Source organism: Triturus cristatus, chromosome 8, assembly GCF_964204655.1.
Source record: "Triturus cristatus chromosome 8, aTriCri1.1, whole genome shotgun sequence".
NCBI lineage: Eukaryota > Metazoa > Chordata > Amphibia > Caudata > Salamandridae > Triturus > Triturus cristatus.
In genome coordinates this window covers 1,314,899,989-1,314,917,983 of record NC_140591.1, presented here as the reverse complement: position 1 = coordinate 1,314,917,983, position 17,995 = coordinate 1,314,899,989, and the positions used below count along the sequence as shown (strand labels likewise).

The following is a 17,995-nucleotide window of genomic DNA, read 5'->3' as shown; positions in this document are numbered from 1 at the left end:
CCACAAATGGACATCACACCAGTTTAGAAAAATAAAGTATCTTTATCTAAACTACAGAAGACCAAAATGACAAAAATCCAACATACACAGTTAAATATATGACTTTAAAAAGAGTACAAGAACTTGTACCATAGAAATCTATGGATATGTGACTGTTCACAAAAGTACCTGAGATGCGTAACGCAAAGCAAACAAAGGGGTCGCAGAGAAGGTGATGCATCTTGTCTTCCTGCGCTCTGGTGATAATGCGACACGATGGCGCTTCGGTGCGAGGTGACAAAATTGCGCTTTGATCCGTTGTGACGATCCGGTGCGATGCAACAAAGGTTCCCAAGTCAAACAGCTACACCGTCGGAAAACAAAGAGATGTGTCACTCCTGAGACCCTGGGGAGGCGATGCGACAGCCCCGCTGCAATCAGCGGACAGGTTGCATCAAGCCCGGTCTGTAGTGGGAGGGATACGTTGAGTCATATTGCCGGTTCCTGTCTGTAGGTGATGCGTTGGGAAAACATCTCGATGCGGGGATCTTCAGAATGCGACTGCGATCGATGCGGCGATGATGCGCAGCATCGGTCCTCTTCAGCCGCAACCCCTCGATGCGACAATTCTTGCAGCGGTGACAGGCACTGCGACGGTCTTTGCAGCGGCAGGCGATGTCACGGGAATCTTCTCACGCCATCGAGGTGCGCCGGTGTAACGTGCCACAAGAAGAGCCATGTGGCGGGTTTTGCAGATCTTTTCACGCTTCTTCTCCCAGCTCCCAAAACAGCAAACAACCTCCTGAGGTCCCACAACTGGGTCAAGCACTCTAGGCATGTCAGAACTCACACGGCAGAGTTCAGGGGGGAGCTGGGGGTGAAGTCCTTTTGTTCCTGTGACTCCAAAACAGGAGGCCAGCTCTCCTCAGGCCCTTGGAGATCTCTTCAAGCAGGGGACAAAGCGCTCAGCAAAGTCCTTCTCCTTTCCTTGGCAGAATAGCAACTGCAGGTTAGCCCAAGAACACACAGCAAGGGCAGTCCTTCTCTTCAGTTTCTCCAGCTCTTCTCCTTGGCTAAGGTTCCTCTTGAATTCCAGGATGATCTAAAGTTCAGGGGTTTCAGCTCTTACTTTTATACCCCAAAAGTCTTTGTTCTCTATGTGTGAGGGGTCCTGGACCCAGTCCAAATCAGTTCTGGGTGCACTGTGCCAGTGCACAACTTCTTCCTTTGTGAGTGTGAGCCAGGGTCATCAGACACACCGCAGGAAGTGGAGCCACCATTATGGAAAGCAGACACAGCCCTATTCAGGCCCAGGTGCTACTCCTCCCACCACTCCAAATGCAGATAGGTCTATTCAGCCTAGTGCTGACTCACCCAGTCTCCTGGAGCCACCCCTGCCCCTGTCACTCTCAAACCAGACAGTCAATCCACAAACAGGCAGAGGCACAGAGAAAGGTTGAACAAGAAAATAGCCACGTTCCAAAGTGCTATTTTCAAACACAGAATTTAAAAAACATCCTTCCTAAAAGATGTGTTATTAAATTCTGAGTTCAGGGATACCAGATTCCAATTTTCTATCTCACTCCTATGGGAAGATATGCAGGTAACCATGTTACACAGAATTCCCCATTCTGTCCTATGGGCAAGATAGCCTTTCAATAGTGAAAAACGAAATTGGCAGTATTTCACTATTAGGACATGGTACCCACACTAGTACATGTCCTACCTTTCACATACACTGCACCCTTCCCAGGGGGTACCTTAGGCCTACCATAGGGGTGTCCTAGGTGTGGCCTGGCAAGTGGGTGCACTGGCCAGGTCGACATGGCAGTTAACAACTGCACACAGGCACTGCAGTGGCAGGCCTGAGACATCTTTTCAGGGCTACTTATGTGGGTGGCACAATCAGTGCCCACTAGTAGTAGCATTTGAGTTACCAGCCCTTGCACACTTAGTGCACTTTACTAGGGACATATTGGTAAGACACATATGCCAATCATGGATAACCAATCACACTAACCATTTACCCAGGGAGCACTTGCACTTTGACACTGATCAGCAGTGGCAAAGGGCCCAAAGCATCTAAACCAGCAAAAACGAAATCCAGCACAGTGGCAAAAATACAGGGGTAGAAAAAGTCAGGAGAAACCACGCCAATAATGCCAGGTCTAACACATATTTTCACTTGTTTAGCTTTAAAAATTAATAACAACGTTTAGGTTATTTGACGTTTTTCTACCTTATATTCAACACTCTCTATTGTGGTACAATGAAAATCATCCTGGGTTACGATTTTAGTTGTAATAAGAAATGTTTGTTTATGCTTCACTTCCAGTATCTTCAAAGCACCCTGATTTTGATATGTCCCAATTACATACTTCAATTATCTTTACCATCGTGGATCTATTTTAAAACTACTTTCCACAGACAAACATGTTTAAAACACTTCCTTCTGTATATAAAGTGTTTCAAAATATATAGGCAGCAAGGTCTGGCCCCCTAATGCCTCTTGGGGAATAGTTGGGGGAATGGATCTGCTGGGGGTGGTCATGATTGGTTCCTCTGGGATGTCTGTGGACTGGCCTCAGATGCCACAGACACACAGATGGCCTTTAAGAAGCCAGGAGATTGTTGGACCTGGGGAGTTGAGCAGGGAATGTGTTCTGCCAGTTAGCTACTTTGGGCCATTGACGGTTCCCAGAGAGAGCGCTTGGAGCATCGGCAGAAGATCGGTCTGCAGCAGGGAACAACACAAATCAAGTTCTCAAAAAGTAGCCTTTAGAGGCTAGATGGCCTAAACAAAATGCTCCTTGTGGCTTAAACCTGCCACCAAGAATGAAACAACACCTTTCATACGGGAATTGGCCATATGGGACAGGAGAAATAAGAGAAGTAGGCTGGTTTTAAGAGGGACCAGGCTGAGAACAAAGCGCATGGTGCTTTGCCTAATTTCTGAATCGCTCCTCCAGGAAGGGCCAAACCCCAGGCACATCCTGATTGAGGTAAACTGGAATTGGGGGGGTGGGGAGTTCTTGGGACCAACTCCCAAGAGCATTAAATATTCCCTGGTTGCCCCCTTCTCCCTTGGGGCTGGGGCATTAACAATATTTCCAGAGGACCTCATTCCCAGGACTGAAGACATGTGGCTGGGCGTGTCACCTTTCCCCTGTGCCAGTGTTTCAGGGTCTTGTAGGCCTGTCTCCTCTCTGTCTACGGGTAGTGCAGGCAGTGGCAGCTGCACTGCTCCTTTCTTCCTGTAGGAGCTGAAGAGAGATTTCAAACTCCCGCATATGTGGGAACAGAAATTAATGCTGACAGATACCAGGCCAACTGAAGAACGCTGGGTGCGAGGGCGCCAACTGTAGCCTTGGGAGTCTTGGGGTTTCCTTGTAGGCCCAGTGACCCACAAAAACTTGTGGGTGCCTCAGGTGGGACCACAAAAGCACAAATAAAAATCAGATGCACAATGCAAAGCTGGTTGGTATAGAACCAAAAAGTAATCCCTGCTACAAAAGTTGCAAATCATTTATTCACTCCTCGAGGGAAAGGAGCACGCCAGAATCCTCAGGATAGCACCCTAAATTCAGAGAGATCTTTGGCTTCTCTGGTGCCCCGAGAAGAGCAGGGGCACCAGCAGAGGTACCTTAATGTTTCTGTGGGGCTGCAGGAAGTGCAGTAACCTCCTAGAGATGTCCTCCAAAACTGGCTCTAAGTCTCCTATGGCATTATAACCCTGACCCCAAGAGAGGTTTTGCTTAATTTTAAAGCTTTTGCAAATGGACTTGATAGTGTAGGGATCTACATGGGTGGGACCTAGAGCAGCAGTTGCAGCTTGGTGAAAGGAAAAGTAAGACTCTGGGAAGCATGTTATCCAGTTCAGTACTTTATTGACAATGGTAATTGTTAACAATGGAAGGTTTACAATATAAGGAAAGCTACTGAATATTAGTATTAACCCCATAGAATTCCATGGTGGTTTACAACATATATTGCATGATGATACTGTCCATATTGATTTCAGTTGTGTTGCCGTGGTCAATTAGAATATGTTGCTGCTTTTAGTGATGCAGTAACAAAGCCAATTGGCCAGTCTTATTTTTAACGACTCCCCCGTGTATTGTGATTTTGCATCAGGTATGGGGGAGTATTGTGGTTATAGGATTCAGGACATGCTAGGGCTGTAAAGTGTTATGAGGGTGCCACCAATTACATTTCCATCTACCACATTGTATATATTCGTAAATTAATGTATGATATTTAGCAGGGTGTGTGAGTCATAAAAGTAATTTTGCTTTTTATGAGTAAAAACACTCACTGGACAATGATTCGTAGAGTCTTGTGTACCAGCGAGCTGGGATTATTAAACGACACCACCTAACCTGTGTCGGCTTTGGGCGTCTCTGCTTTGCTACCCTGAGAGAGTCAAGTGCTACAATGAGGAAGCCAGTTCCCAGTAAAGAGAAACTTGCAGACTTATTACTTGTGAAGGACTCACATCCTTCACTTCAAATAACTCAGTTTCTTACAGGAACCTATAATTGATGTGATATTTGCTGTGAATTGAAAAATATTGATGTTTTTCCCTGCGAGCAAGAATCCTACTTGTTTTTGTCTTTATTAAAAGGAGAAACGTGTTAGGAGTTAGCGTTGAGGTAGGGGCCACGATGCTAGTCAGAAGCAAAGTAAGGTGGATTTACAGTGTACTGCTGTCACCCATAAGGGTATCAAGTGGAGGCAGGCTATCCAGGCACAAGCAGGACTATCATTGCCAAGAAAATAAAGCTAAAGGATCTAGTTAAGGGGCAAGGTGGTATTGAGAATTTCCCCTAAGGCTTTGATAAAAGGGTTCACTAACATACATGCCTCCATTCTAATCAGACCTAGGCATTGCTTTCTCTCTTTAAGCAAACAGATTTAAAGTTAGATTACATTATCTAACATAAAATATAATTTAGAAGAAATATCATGCCATACTAATTTCAGATGTGGCAATTTCACCACAAAGTAAGTACAGTTTGCAGTTGTAATAAAGGTATTTAATACCATTCCGTAGATATTAAAATACTTGGATTAAACTAACCAGATGTGCTATGGTAATTATTGTTCTTAAAATGTTTAAGCAAGTCCCAGCAAATATTCAGAAATTATGGAAGGGACAAGTGGCACTTTCCCCTATTCGTGTTTACATTTTTCATTGTGCTGTCTAATATTGAGTGTCTATCTGCCACGACCCCAAAATAAATGTGTGTTTTAAATAAAACACAAATGCCTATTTTGAGGCCATTCTGTCAGGCCTGTGTCATGCTCATTTTATGAGTGTGTCTTGCACAGGGGTACAAATAACGTGCCCATTCACAGAAACACATGAGCACTATAAATTCATGTAAGTGCATAAAGACCCCCAAACAGAACACAGCATGAGCATTAAGTTTGGACTTTAAGTAAGAAAGAATACATCACCTACAAAAAGCTTTCCTTCTTCCTCTGGATTTCTTTTTATCTCCCTGTCACTCTTGTATTGACACCAAAGTACTATAAACACATTTTCCATGATAATAATAAGAGCAGAGTTACTCAACAATAAGTCATCAAAAACGTCAATGTTTTCACATGCTGAAAGGCATTTTTTCCAAAGACGTTTAAGTTGCATTAGGCAGCTTTGTGTTATCAGACAGCTTTGTGTTGCATGAACTTGGAGCATGCTTTCTGTCTCCTGAGAGATTAGCATTGAACACAAATTATACAGGTGATTGAAATCCAGTTAATCCTGTAGAAAATATGTTAGCACTAGCAGCAGTAGGCTGTCTGATCACACTGCAGGTCTGTAATTAGCAATTGGACTGTGCAAAAACATTGGGAATATGTTTCTTCTGTTGCTTGTAGTGGCTTGTTTGTGGTGCACATAACATTACCATCATCCCTATAGTTTCAAACATGTTTTGGTCTTACTTTTCAGTGCGATTTCAATGTTTTTTTTCATAAAAGTACATTTATGCTTATTATGTTTTTCCATGGTGACAGCATTACTCACTCAATTTCAGAGAAAATTTAGGATTTGTTTTTTTCACATCTGTCCTGACTTTCCCTGTTTTTTTGTATGATTGATAATTCAAGACAACAATTAATCCAATCAGTTGCTAACAACTGACAAATAACTACAGTAATCTTTTCTCCTACCACATAGCTTCCAGGAGTACCACTGGTATCAGATTAATTAAAGATGACCTTCTCTGACTCTTTTGAAATGTCTCCTTGTTATAAGAGGTTCTTCCTTGACAATAGTGCTACCATGCACTCAGAAGTAGCACTGGTTGAACAGATCCTCCCATCACAATGAAGAGTGACTGACACTCAACACTAACCAACAGGGCTGGACTGGCCGTACCGGGCATCAGGCGTTTTCCCCGGAGGCTGTAAGGGTGGGGGCTGTTTATTTCCATGGTGGCAGCCAATTTTGTTAACGGGGCCATTTTTGCAGCAGTGCTGCAATATCGCCCCCCCCCAGTAACAAAAGCAGCAAGCAAGCAATTCCAGCCTCCCGGGGCTTTGGGTTTCCAGTCTGGCCCTGCTAACCTACACAAGGCTAGAGTTATATGTGACTTTAATAATAAAGCAGATTCCTGTCTCCAGTTCCAGGTTAAGAATACCTGGGACAGTTAGTAAAACTCACAGGTCAGGCCTTGCATTAGCTGAAGTGCCTTGCATAAAAAGAGCTCTCTCCAGCACTTGATGTACCCCAGAGATTTAGTGCAGGCACAGAGGCAATGAATCATGAACTGTTTTTTTAAACCACTGCTGGGTACTTCACTGCTAGCAGAACCTGTGGGGTCCTCTTCTGGAGTGGGGGAGGTCTCATGTGAGTCTCTGGTTTTCTAAGTTTTTCGTTTCAAGGAAACCCTGCAGGCGTGCAATAAATAACTGCACCAACTCATAGGTGGTGGAAAGTTGGTGCATCCACCAAAGACAACTTTGGCCTATGTGCCTATATCTGCAACATGCTATAGGTGCACAAGCAACGGGGGTCACTTATTTGCATGGCTTAGATAATCCCCCCTCACAGTTTACATTGATAGCTGCTGCTGCAGCTCTTTAATTGCTTTGAGCTCAGGTCCCCTGACCTCACAGTGTGGCCCTTTAATGCAAGCCTCACACTTCAACATCTGGACACAATGTAGAATCATAGAAATGTGTTTTTCTTGAAACATATTACGAACTGTTCCCTATATACATGGCACGTGCACCATTACAAATATGGCGAAAATAGTCACCGGCTCTGTTTGATTCATTGTGGTTCTGAGTTCTTTTGTCCTCTGCACAGCATACAGTTGTATGTGATCAATAGGTTTATGGTCCTTATTTTTTTCAGAACGGCCCACATTTCTCAGGAGACCAATTAACCAGGTCGTTCTTGAGGAGGAGGCAGTGGAATTTAGGTGTCAAGTCCAGGGGGACCCTCAGCCAACTGTGCGATGGAGAAAGGATGACACTGATTTGCCAAGAGGACGGTAAGAAGTTTCACCTAACATTTGTCTTTTGTTAAATTGTCGAAATATGTTTTTAAACTTGGTGATTTATGCTGCATTAAAAAAACTACGTTGTGTTGTGCGCGTTCTTTGTGTTGCTCTAGAGTGTTTTTTTATTGGAGAAACTCAACTTTCTTGTTTATGGAAGGGTTAACACTGAAGCTTAAAAATCTTCTACACAAACAAGTGATCATATGATTATATACACCATTTAGATATGTATTGTATTGCTCTGGGGCGGCTGGTGTTAAGGAGAAATGGGGGTGGCGGGGGGGTTTTGACCTGCCATTCACACTGGAGGTGGGAGAAGGAGCACAACAAGCAACTTAACGCTAGCGGCTGCAGAGTGTTTGCAGTTAGCCACTCAAAATTGTCTTTTCTTAGCAGGAGGATCAGGTAAGATGAAGTGGGTGCTATTGCTCATGTGCCAGGTGACGTTTAACTCGCCCTCAAGGCCGAAGCTGGTGCAGTGACACCAAAAGAGGTGGGCATAAGTCTGCCCTCGGGCATGATTTCTGTGGCCCATGGCAAAGTCAGCAGATCTCCATGGAAGTAGATGACTGGCCTATGGTTTAAATGTAGGAGTGGGTGGTGCTCAGGAGCCATGTTGGGGGAGAAGTCTAGTAGCTCGTTGAGGCCGGGAATCAAGGAGTGGTTGAAGAATGAAGAACTTACGCGTTGGTATGTTGAGGTGAAGCTGCTCCTCTCACCTGTGCTGGTGACTGCTTGAGCAGCGAAACTTCTTCGCAGCCTCAGCTCCCACTCCCTGCAGCTGCCAAGCGGCCTGGGGTCATCATTAGTAGAGCAGCCAGGCCGAGGCCTCCCTTCACCATTGCACAATGTACACTTGTTTTGCGAGATGCTTGGTAAGTGGAACTTTACTTTCCCCAGCAAAAATAATATATTCACGACAGCAAAATGTTTGTTTTATCCACATCCAAAACTGACATATTTAAAGGTGCTCTTTTGTATTTCTTAACATGCAGGCACATTACCCTTTAGTACCTCAGTTTATAGAGAGGCATGTGTTAATAAATGCCTCTCAATATACTGCTATAAACTGATGTACAATAATAAAACGCTTCTGCATGTTAAAAGCATACAAGAGAGGTGCCTCACCACTTTTAAATTCAACCAGCCACCACTGGTATTGCTCTAGAAAAAGAACGAGTCAAGGATACACATTTTTAGCGAGGGATGAGTTTAGAAACGGTCTCATGAGCACAATGTAAAGGTGCGGAAGCGAGCTGTGCCTATTTTTAAATAAATCACACTGACTACCCGGAGCGTAGCTTGCCCAGTATGACTGGGTGTGGCATGAGCTTCAGATTTTCCAAAAATCACGCTGGCTTATAATGTTAAAATACTTTATAAGACATGCAGGGTGCATGAGAGGAACTAAAGGGGCAGTGGACAGGGATATGACTGTGAACTAGTAGGGGTAGTAAGTGAGAAAAACACAATATTTTGTAAAGTAGCCAACATTTCTGAAGACTTTCAGAACAGAGAGGGCGAGAGAGTGTGTGCGCATTTGTCGGTGTGAATAGAAAAATTAATTGTGAAATCCGACAGACATCTCACCATACTCGACTGTAAGCACCTGCACCCAACTATTTAATAGGAATTACATTTTTTAGGGGAGTAACACCCCCCTGAAGCTACTCCCCTGCTGACTCCTGCACATTTCCTACCTCAAAAGAACTGGGGCTTCTTGAATAAGTGGAAAAGCGACAGACATCACTGCTTGGAACCATGGGAGGCATTTATAAGTATAGGGAGTCAAGCTATATAACTACTCTTTCAGGTACTCTTATATGCCTCTGTGAATTTGCTCTGAAATGCCCATCTCCCTATTAGGAAATGCATAAAGAGAACACAGTCTTTTCTATTTGAACTCCATGTATATGAACATTCCAAAATTAGAGGTTTATGGTTAATTCACAAGAGTAAATAAAAGAGTACTACAGAAGCACTAACTTACGTTATCCAAAATACCATTGTGAATAGACCACTTAGAGTAGTGGCTGCTAGCCCCTCTGTATCTGATCCGTGCAGCCCACAGCTCATGCACTACTGCCCAAAATGTTAGTGTATAGATGAAGTCAGAGGTGGACAGCAGTAGCTCTATTGAACACAGAGGCTGTGTTATGAACGAGTGCATTCATGCAGGGCCCAGTGGTGCTCCTGTTTTCTGTGATTGCACTTTCCTTAACTTGAAATGCCTCTAGTGTAATAATGCATGCTCTGCAGTAAGGCCAACGCAAAAAGAGACAGCAATGATTGCCTCTCTTTGTTTCCATGCTGTGCAATCCACCACAGATACATTAACTCACAGTTAAATTGATATGTTTTAGACAGTGCTGTTGCATGAAAACTGGTGTACTAGTATGCCATGCGTGAATTAATGATGCTCCTCCAGGTATACACCCTGTTCTACAGCTGTGCATCCTGTTCTTGATACAACACATAGTTATCTAAACAACTGCTATGTCTATAGGCACCTGAGTGAACCCCTGTTATCTCTGTGCCTGCACTGGCCCTTGAAAAACGTGAGTATAAGACAGAATTACCTGTAGTCAATTAAAGCACACCCTGCTTTTTATGCTCAGGAGTAGGTGGACCAGGGCTTGTACTGCATTTACAGCACACGGCTACAGTTTCTATCACATTGCACCTGTAACTGGGTGCATTGGGTGCGGAACGGGACAGTGCGCCTGTTACAATGAGTGTGCCCTTCCAAGTGCAATTATGAGCTTGCACATGCACAGGGAACAGCGCAGTAATGAAGGGTGGACCTGCTTTTTGAAGCTTCTTGTCTGCCTTCCAATGTGCATGAAGCAACACAGCCTCAGTTTCAAAGCAGACTACAGATGCTCCTGCAGGTAGGTGATGTGAGTGACTGCACCCAACTGCAGGGTGATATTGGGGGTTATTTGGGACTCAGTTTTCCCCCTTTCCAAATGGTGCCTTGGATCATATTGACAATGTGCCACCTCTATTCGACGCACAGTCAGTATGTCTCCCAATGGTTTCTTTGCAGTTTTGCACAAGTCATTAATAGGGTACAGGAACAAAGCCTACATGCAAATGTGGGCATGCCCTTTTGGTTTTGCATGCAGTACTTTCTGTGAGTGTGTGTTCGGTATTAAATAAGTGGCCCATCATACCTCAGCCGGCTCTTCTGTAATACCATTGTGCCACAGGGTGCAGAGAGGGAGTGCACACACCCATTTAAATGCTCTTGCACTTTCTATAATATGTCTAAAGATTTCAGGAAGCTATTGATTATCCTTCTATTTTGCTATTTTTTCCATCTCATTCCATATTTTCAGCCCTGTTTTGTAACACAGTTAAGGTTTGTTTTCATTAGAAACATATATTATTTGAATTTTCAGAATTAGGGAAGAGTAGTAGAAGTTAAGCATAAGGGCCACTAAAGGAGTTTTGTTTAATAATCATTCCCCTTTCTATCATAAATGTGCAAAACCCTTGAAACATATAAAAAAAAAGCTTTATTCACATTGCTAGCTCACATCTGCTTTGCACTAGTGCAAGTGATTGTTATGTTATATATTCTTCTAGATCACTCTAATGCCCTGGGGTGTCTTGGTGCTAACTGAAAATAGCAGTAGTAAGCCCTACAATATATAGAAAAACTAATTTGAGGAAAACGACCATATTTTCCCAGCTCTTCTAAAAGCCAAAATATTTGCCATGGCTTTAATGTAGAGAGGAGAGCATTCTAGGGTTTTATTGCTCCCAACACAAAGCCTCTTCCTCCCCAGGTAGCACGTTTAAAACTAGGCACTACCACCAATTGGCAGATCAGAACACAGTGAAATAGCTGGCATATACTAGGTAAAGCTCTTCCTTTTGAAGTCAGGACCTTGATTGTGCAGTGCTTTGTATGCAGTACAGAATGCTTTAAAAAGAACCCTCTGTCTGACAGGGAGCCAATGAAGCTTCCTCATAGACTTGGAGACAGATTGGTATTTTGGAATCTTCAGGAGTAAGCGGGCAGTGAATTATTGAGTTTGTACTGGTGGGCATTGAGCTAAAACTTGTTGCAGTAATGGATCTTGGACAATACCAGAGACGTAACTACTGTTTTTTGCAAGTTCGCTTGAATGAAACGTAAGATCCTTTTGATCAGGCTAAGGATATGAAATGCAGCGGAGGTAACAGCATTTACCTAATTATCTGCGAACATGCAGTGTTTGTGAATCAGCACCATGGATTCATAATTCACATAACAATGTTTATTTTGTATACTTTTATTTTAAGTATTCTGCATAATACAACTCAATACCTTTATCATTCCATGGGCAATTAGTGTCTCAACCTTCAACACATTTTTAGGCACCCTATCTCTGTCTATCTCTGTCTGAATAAACATCTATTCCACACATCACCTCTCTGTGGGCCTTCTATCATTGTGATTTTAAATCTACATTTATATTCAAAGCTGTTATTGCAATACCATACCCACTGTGCCAACAGTGAGGAAATCACAAGCAAAAAATGAATACCCACCAATGAAAGAAACAAAAAATCAAATTCCAAAAGGTATATATTGATAAAATTTGACTTTTTTAACTAAAGAAAGACCTGACCTATGTGTGAGTGGCATTTGCCAGAATATTAAGCATTCTTATGCCTTTGAATTCTAGACCAAAATCAAATTTGAACAGTCAGTAACTACATTATTTTTGTAGATAAAAATAGCCATGTGAAAAAATGCCAAGATACTTTTAACAGCTGGATGCTGAGTTGTGCACTTAAAATTTAAAGGGTTCTGTCGAGTGACCACAGCAACTGCAAAATATATTTAAACCAAGGGATCCTTACTTAGAACATAAAGGTACAAAATGCCGCAACCCTTTCAGTCTTCAATTTCAGGTCTGCGGTGTGACTAAAATAGCTTTTGTACTACCAGTGTTTAACATGCTCATTTGTAGTATGCTACATATTTTACCACAGATTTGTAGTGATCCTTAAACAGATGAGATATGATTTAAAATAAGAATTGTAAATACTATGTGAAGTGTATTTTTCAAGTAAGTGTGCGTGTGTGCGCACGCACACGCTTGTGTGTTTGAAAGAGGTATATGACATATCCTTGGCTTCAATGTTAATTAAATAGGAATAGAGTTTGTGCAGTGCCTTGTGTTCTTAAAATTCTGAGCCAAACATAAGAGGGCAGCTGCACAGCTTGTAATTACAGAGTATGATTTTTTCTCCTCTGGGTTATTGAAGAGATGTTCAATTACAAGTTGAAATTTATGACACATTATAATAAGTATTTGAATCCTTTACCCAGTAGAATTCTGAACTGGCTGCTCTCCAGCAGAATGCGAGTCTGGGTTAGCTCATCTCTTCAGTTACCTTGAAATCAATCCACAATCGTCAGTATGCACTGCTTGTGTGTGCACTCAAGCCTCAAACATCTGGCTTTTCTCTGTAATGACATCCTTAATAAAATTGCAACCTTGAAGTGCAAATTTCACTTGCAGACATATTCTGACGAGATGAATAGTCTGAGTGTAAATTAGAATAGGCTACCGCACCAGTTCTAGAGTGTACTACCTTTAACATAGGTGATTCCCATAGCAGTTGAAAAATGTATAATTTGTATTGTATGTAGAATTTGATCATATCTCTCAATATAGCAGTGAAAATGAAAGACAACTTTTTTCAACATTGTAAACAGTATGAGCAGCTAAATAATTTTAAAAAGGTGTTGTAATTTACGACCATTTTGCTATGCGATCCATGTTGACTTATCCATGAAACCTTTCTTGTTTGGTATCATTTTCCCATGATACTGCTGTCAGGTGTACAACATATGAATAATGAATACTTCACATAAAATTAATTACATGAATCATTTTCTGGAGAAAACCTACCACTTTTAGATCTTCACACATAATCTTTACAATTATACTAGTATACTCTGATTTTATGACCATTTGAGAGCAAGAATAGAAGTGTGTCCTGTATTGCACAAGCCTAGCTATGAAGCAATAGAAAACTGTTAAAGGTTCTAGAGCACGGGTACTCATAGTACGGCCCGCGGGCCGGCGGCGGCCCGGCAAGCCTTCCGTGGCGGCCCGCGGACCTTACAGACATCATACCTGTGTGTTTTTTACATCGCCGGTTGCAGCAGCGTGGAGCTTCTGGGGCCCGGGCGATTTCTTTTAAAGACCATTAACTTGTAAATGAGGCTTTGTTGAATTTCACCTCTTCTTAGCGCCCCTGATGCAGGGGCGCTAAGAAGAGGTGAAATACAATAAAGCCTCATTAACAAGTGAATGGTTTTTAAAACACTTGTTAAGTACTTGGGTGCGGCGGGGGCTGTGTGTGTTCTCGGAAGCTGTCTCAGCGCGGGTGAGGTGTCAAAGGGTGAGGAGGACAGCAGGGTGAGGTGACGGAGGGCAGCAGAGAGTGAGAGCAGCAGGTGAGGTGACAGGGGGAGGAAGACAGAGTGCGCAGAGGGAGAGGGAGACAGACAGGGAGACAGAGGGGGAGGGAGTGAGACAGAGGGGGAGGGAGTGAGACAGAGGGGGAGGGAGTGAGACAGAGGGGGAGGGAGTGAGACAGAGGGGGAGTGAGTGAGACAGAGGGAGTGAGTGAGACAGAGGGAGTGAGTGAGACAGAGGGAGTGAGTGAGACAGAGGGAGTGAGTGAGACAGAGGGAGTGAGTGAGACAGAGGGGGAGTGAGTGAGACAGAGGGAGTGAGTGAGACAGAGGGAGTGAGTGAGACAGAGGGGGAGTGAGTGAGACAGAGGGGGAGTGAGTGAGAGAGGGGGAGGGAGTGAGACAGAGGGGGAGGGAGTGAGACAGAGGGGGAGGGAGTGAGACAGAGGGAGGGAGTGAGACAGAGGGAGGGAGTGAGACAGAGGGGGAGGGAGTGAGACAGAGGGGGAGGGAGTGAGACAGAGGGGGAGGGAGTGAGACAGAGGGGGAGTGAGTGAGACAGAGGGGGAGGGAGTGAGACAGAGGGGGAGTGAGTGAGACAGAGGGGGAGGGAGTGAGACAGAGGGGGTGAGTGAGGCAGAGGGAGTGAGTGAGACAGAGGGGGAGGGAGTGAGACAGAGGGGGAGGGAGTGAGACAGAGGGGGAGGGAGTGAGACAGAGGGAGGGAGTGAGACAGAGGGGGAGGGAGGGAGTGAGACAGAGGGAGGGAGTGAGACAGAGGGAGGGAGTGAGACAGAGGGAGGGAGTGAGACAGAGGGAGGGAGAGGGAGTGAGACAGAGGGAGGGAGTGAGACAGAGGGAGGGAGTGAGACAGAGGGAGGGAGTGAGACAGAGGGAGGGAGTGAGACAGAGACAGAGACAGAGACAGAGGGAGGGAGTGAGACAGAGACAGAGACAGAGGGAGGGAGTGAGACAGAGACAGAGACAGAGGGAGGGAGTGAGACAGAGACAGAGACAGAGACAGAGGGAGGGAGTGAGACAGAGACAGAGACAGAGACAGAGGGAGGGAGTGAGACAGAGACAGAGACAGAGGGAGGGAGTGAGACAGAGACAGAGACAGAGACAGAGGGAGGGAGTGAGACAGAGACAGAGACAGAGACAGAGACATAGATAGATAGATAGATAGATAGATAGATAGATAGATAGATAGATAGATAGATAGATAGATAGATAGATAGATAGATAGATAGATAGATATGTGTGAATGCCGGGTCTGGTGGCTCAGTGGACGAAGGCGTCCGCTGCAGGGGCCTGTGTTCAACCTCATGGTCATAGTTTTTTTTTTGCTCTAGCCCCGCCTCCACCCCACTGCCCCGCCCCCACCGGTGCGGCCCTCAGCCACAAACCACACTGTAAATTTGGCCCCCGAGAGAAAGTTTGTGAGTACCCATGTTCTAGAGTATGTGGTGCAGATGAAGGCTGAAAGGGGAGGAGCCATGCAGGGATCCTGCATAAAAGGTGGAGTTCTAAATTGGGTGTGTGGTTGGGCTGATGTGAAGCTTGTCATTAGGACTGGGCAGTGATGGTAGTTGCAAGTAGGAAAAAGGTTGTGGTGGATAGCAGTAGAAAAGGAATTATTCAGCAGTCTCTGAAATTCTCGTATTCACCTTTTGCTCTTCTTACTTTCATTGTAAATTTGAGTATCTGACGATTTATCCAGTTTCAGTTTAAATTAATGTCCAAACTTTGAAAGGATATTCATTTTTGTACACAAAGGGTGGCCACTTTTAAAATCGAATCATATGATAAACGAATAGCTTTCTGTAAGTATCTGTAACTTACTGTTATATTTATTGTCTGTCTGGTTTATAAGGAAATGGGCGGGTCTCACATTTCGAAGTAATGCATGCACCCTGCAATTCCAACATTCCCTGTAGAGTAGCCAGTCAGTCAGTCAATACGAAGTTTATTGTGTAGATTACTTAAAACCATGACTAAAGAAAACATTTAAAAAGAAGAAACATGATTGTTCAAAGGCAGAAGAGAATAATGATTCCTTACAAGACCATATTGTGTAGATAGCTTGTTGTGCCCTAAAAAAACTCTTGATGTTCAGGCTTTCTCTCTACCTTCTTCCCTTTCCCTTATCTATTATGGAAATAACAAATAAAAATAAGTTAAAAATCCACCATAAGATGGGATAAAAGTTTCAACTAAAAAGAGAACTTAATTACAGCGTGGTCAAACTCTACTATGCATCAATGTCCCTGATCTAAAAGTGAACGGTTCATGATCATCTCAGTGCTTTGTTGAGAGTTTTTAAGGAAGTCCTGCACAGCTTTAAAAAATGTGCCTATTCTTGCCAATTCTAGGGGGACCATAGTGCTAAAAATCCAGTTCATTTCAGGGTTACATGTTCTTACACCGTGAATTAAGAAGAGTGGCTTTAATAAGGTTTGGCAGCAGTCGGGCAACGTCGGGCAGCTGCACAGTAGATGTAAAAGAGTTTCCAATTTGTAGCCGCAGAGCCTACACTTGACAACTTTAGAGAGCAGCGGCCAGTTAGGATTAAAATCTTTGATTGGTAATGCCAGCATCCTTACTGCCAATATTTTAGTCAGGCAAGCTTTCCCTATTGTGCAGTAAAGGTAAGGTCGGCTTTGACTTGTTCATTCCAAGTGTTCTTACGTGCCATTGTCAGCTTGCGAATGTGCCGTGAGCTCGCCAAGATAGTTTGATTTTTAATAATAGGTTTTAACTGATGTAGCCTAGGACCTGTCTGGGGATGAAGTAATTCATGGATGCCCCTAGTGATGGAAGTCCAGTGAGATAATAGGTATTCGCCACTTTGGGCTTGCAAGGACTGTCCTGTAGCAGCTTTCCAAGATGCTAGGTTCCGTAGGTTGACATGGCTCCGAGTTAGATGTAGTCTTTCATCATTGCAGGAAGTACTCAGCACCTTGTGGCCTATGCATTTTGGGTGATTAATGTTAAAGTTTATGCGAAGTTGAAGATGGTCACTGTCATTAGAGGAATGCACTTTAAAGCTCACCAGGTGATTTGTAAGTTTCGCCAAAGCAAAAACGTAGTCGATGGTACTTATTCCCCTGAAAGTCTTCAAGGGTTGAGATGAAGATTCTTGGCTGTTTGCTAAAATCTGTAGAGATTGTAGGCCATGTTTCCTTTAAATGTTATTTATTTGGGTGCTTAGGGGATTTAGAGGTGAGCAGGTGGTGTTAAATAATCCTTGTGTCATGGTTAACATGATCACAAATGATTTGATCCAAATTGTCGCACAGCTGGCGGAGTCGTCTTGCTCGATCTGAGCCAAAGCTTTTCAGTAGGCGTTAATCGGGAGGATTTTAAGGCAGGGCGCTGAAGACTTGGTGCTCTCCAGTACGAGCGCTTGAAGCATCTCATCTTGAATTGAAATTAAGTGTGTTTTTATTTTCATATTCAAGTTGAGGTATGTTGACAGGCCTCCGGTGGGCCTCCCAAAGATGTTTATTTTCTTAGCAGCGTGGTGCATCCCTTGGAAGCCCGCAATTGTTAAAGGTGTTTGTGACCAAGTTTCTTGGAAACAGAGAACATCAGATGCCAATAGCAATTATTTTGCTGTATTTGAGCTTAGAAGTCCTGAGAGTCCAGCTACATTCCATGACCGAAAAGTTATCAGTTGTTGTGGCACTAATGCCCACTTCTCACTGCTTAGGAGTAGGCCAAGGCTTTGCTCGGCCAAATGTGGGGAACTCGTTTCCGGTCAGATTGATGTGCACCCCCTGATTGTCCTGTTACTATTTTCCTGGTCATGCCCCTTGATGAAGAGTGAAAGCAAGATATATTTATATTATCTATCTGTGACTGGTGGAGGAAGGGCCCAGTTCCCCTTAGTATACTATAGGGGTGGGCTTTTGGGTTAGATGGATCATGTGGCTTTCTTAACAGAGCTGGGTACTTTGATGCTTGTATTTTTGAAATTCCAATGCCCCATCCCTCGAGGATGTCCTTACAGTCTAGTATTTCTTCTGCCTGTGAAGTTGTTTTTAATGTTAGAAAAGTGGCTTCTCTCCCATTG

The 17,995-nt window shown here is 43.7% G+C and overlaps 1 protein-coding gene across 13 annotated transcripts in view; it reads left to right on the top strand.

Annotated features, from left to right (window-relative positions):
• ROBO2 (roundabout guidance receptor 2) overlaps positions 1-17,995 on the top strand; it is a 746,476-nt gene that overhangs the window by 490,962 nt on the left and 237,519 nt on the right. For all 13 annotated transcript variants that reach the window (XM_085623038.1, XM_085623035.1, XM_085623037.1 and 10 more), the window contains exon 5: positions 7,346-7,484. In XM_085623038.1, the coding sequence (XP_085479164.1) occupies positions 7,346-7,484 (139 nt within the window). The remainder of the gene's footprint in view (positions 1-7,345; positions 7,485-17,995) is intronic.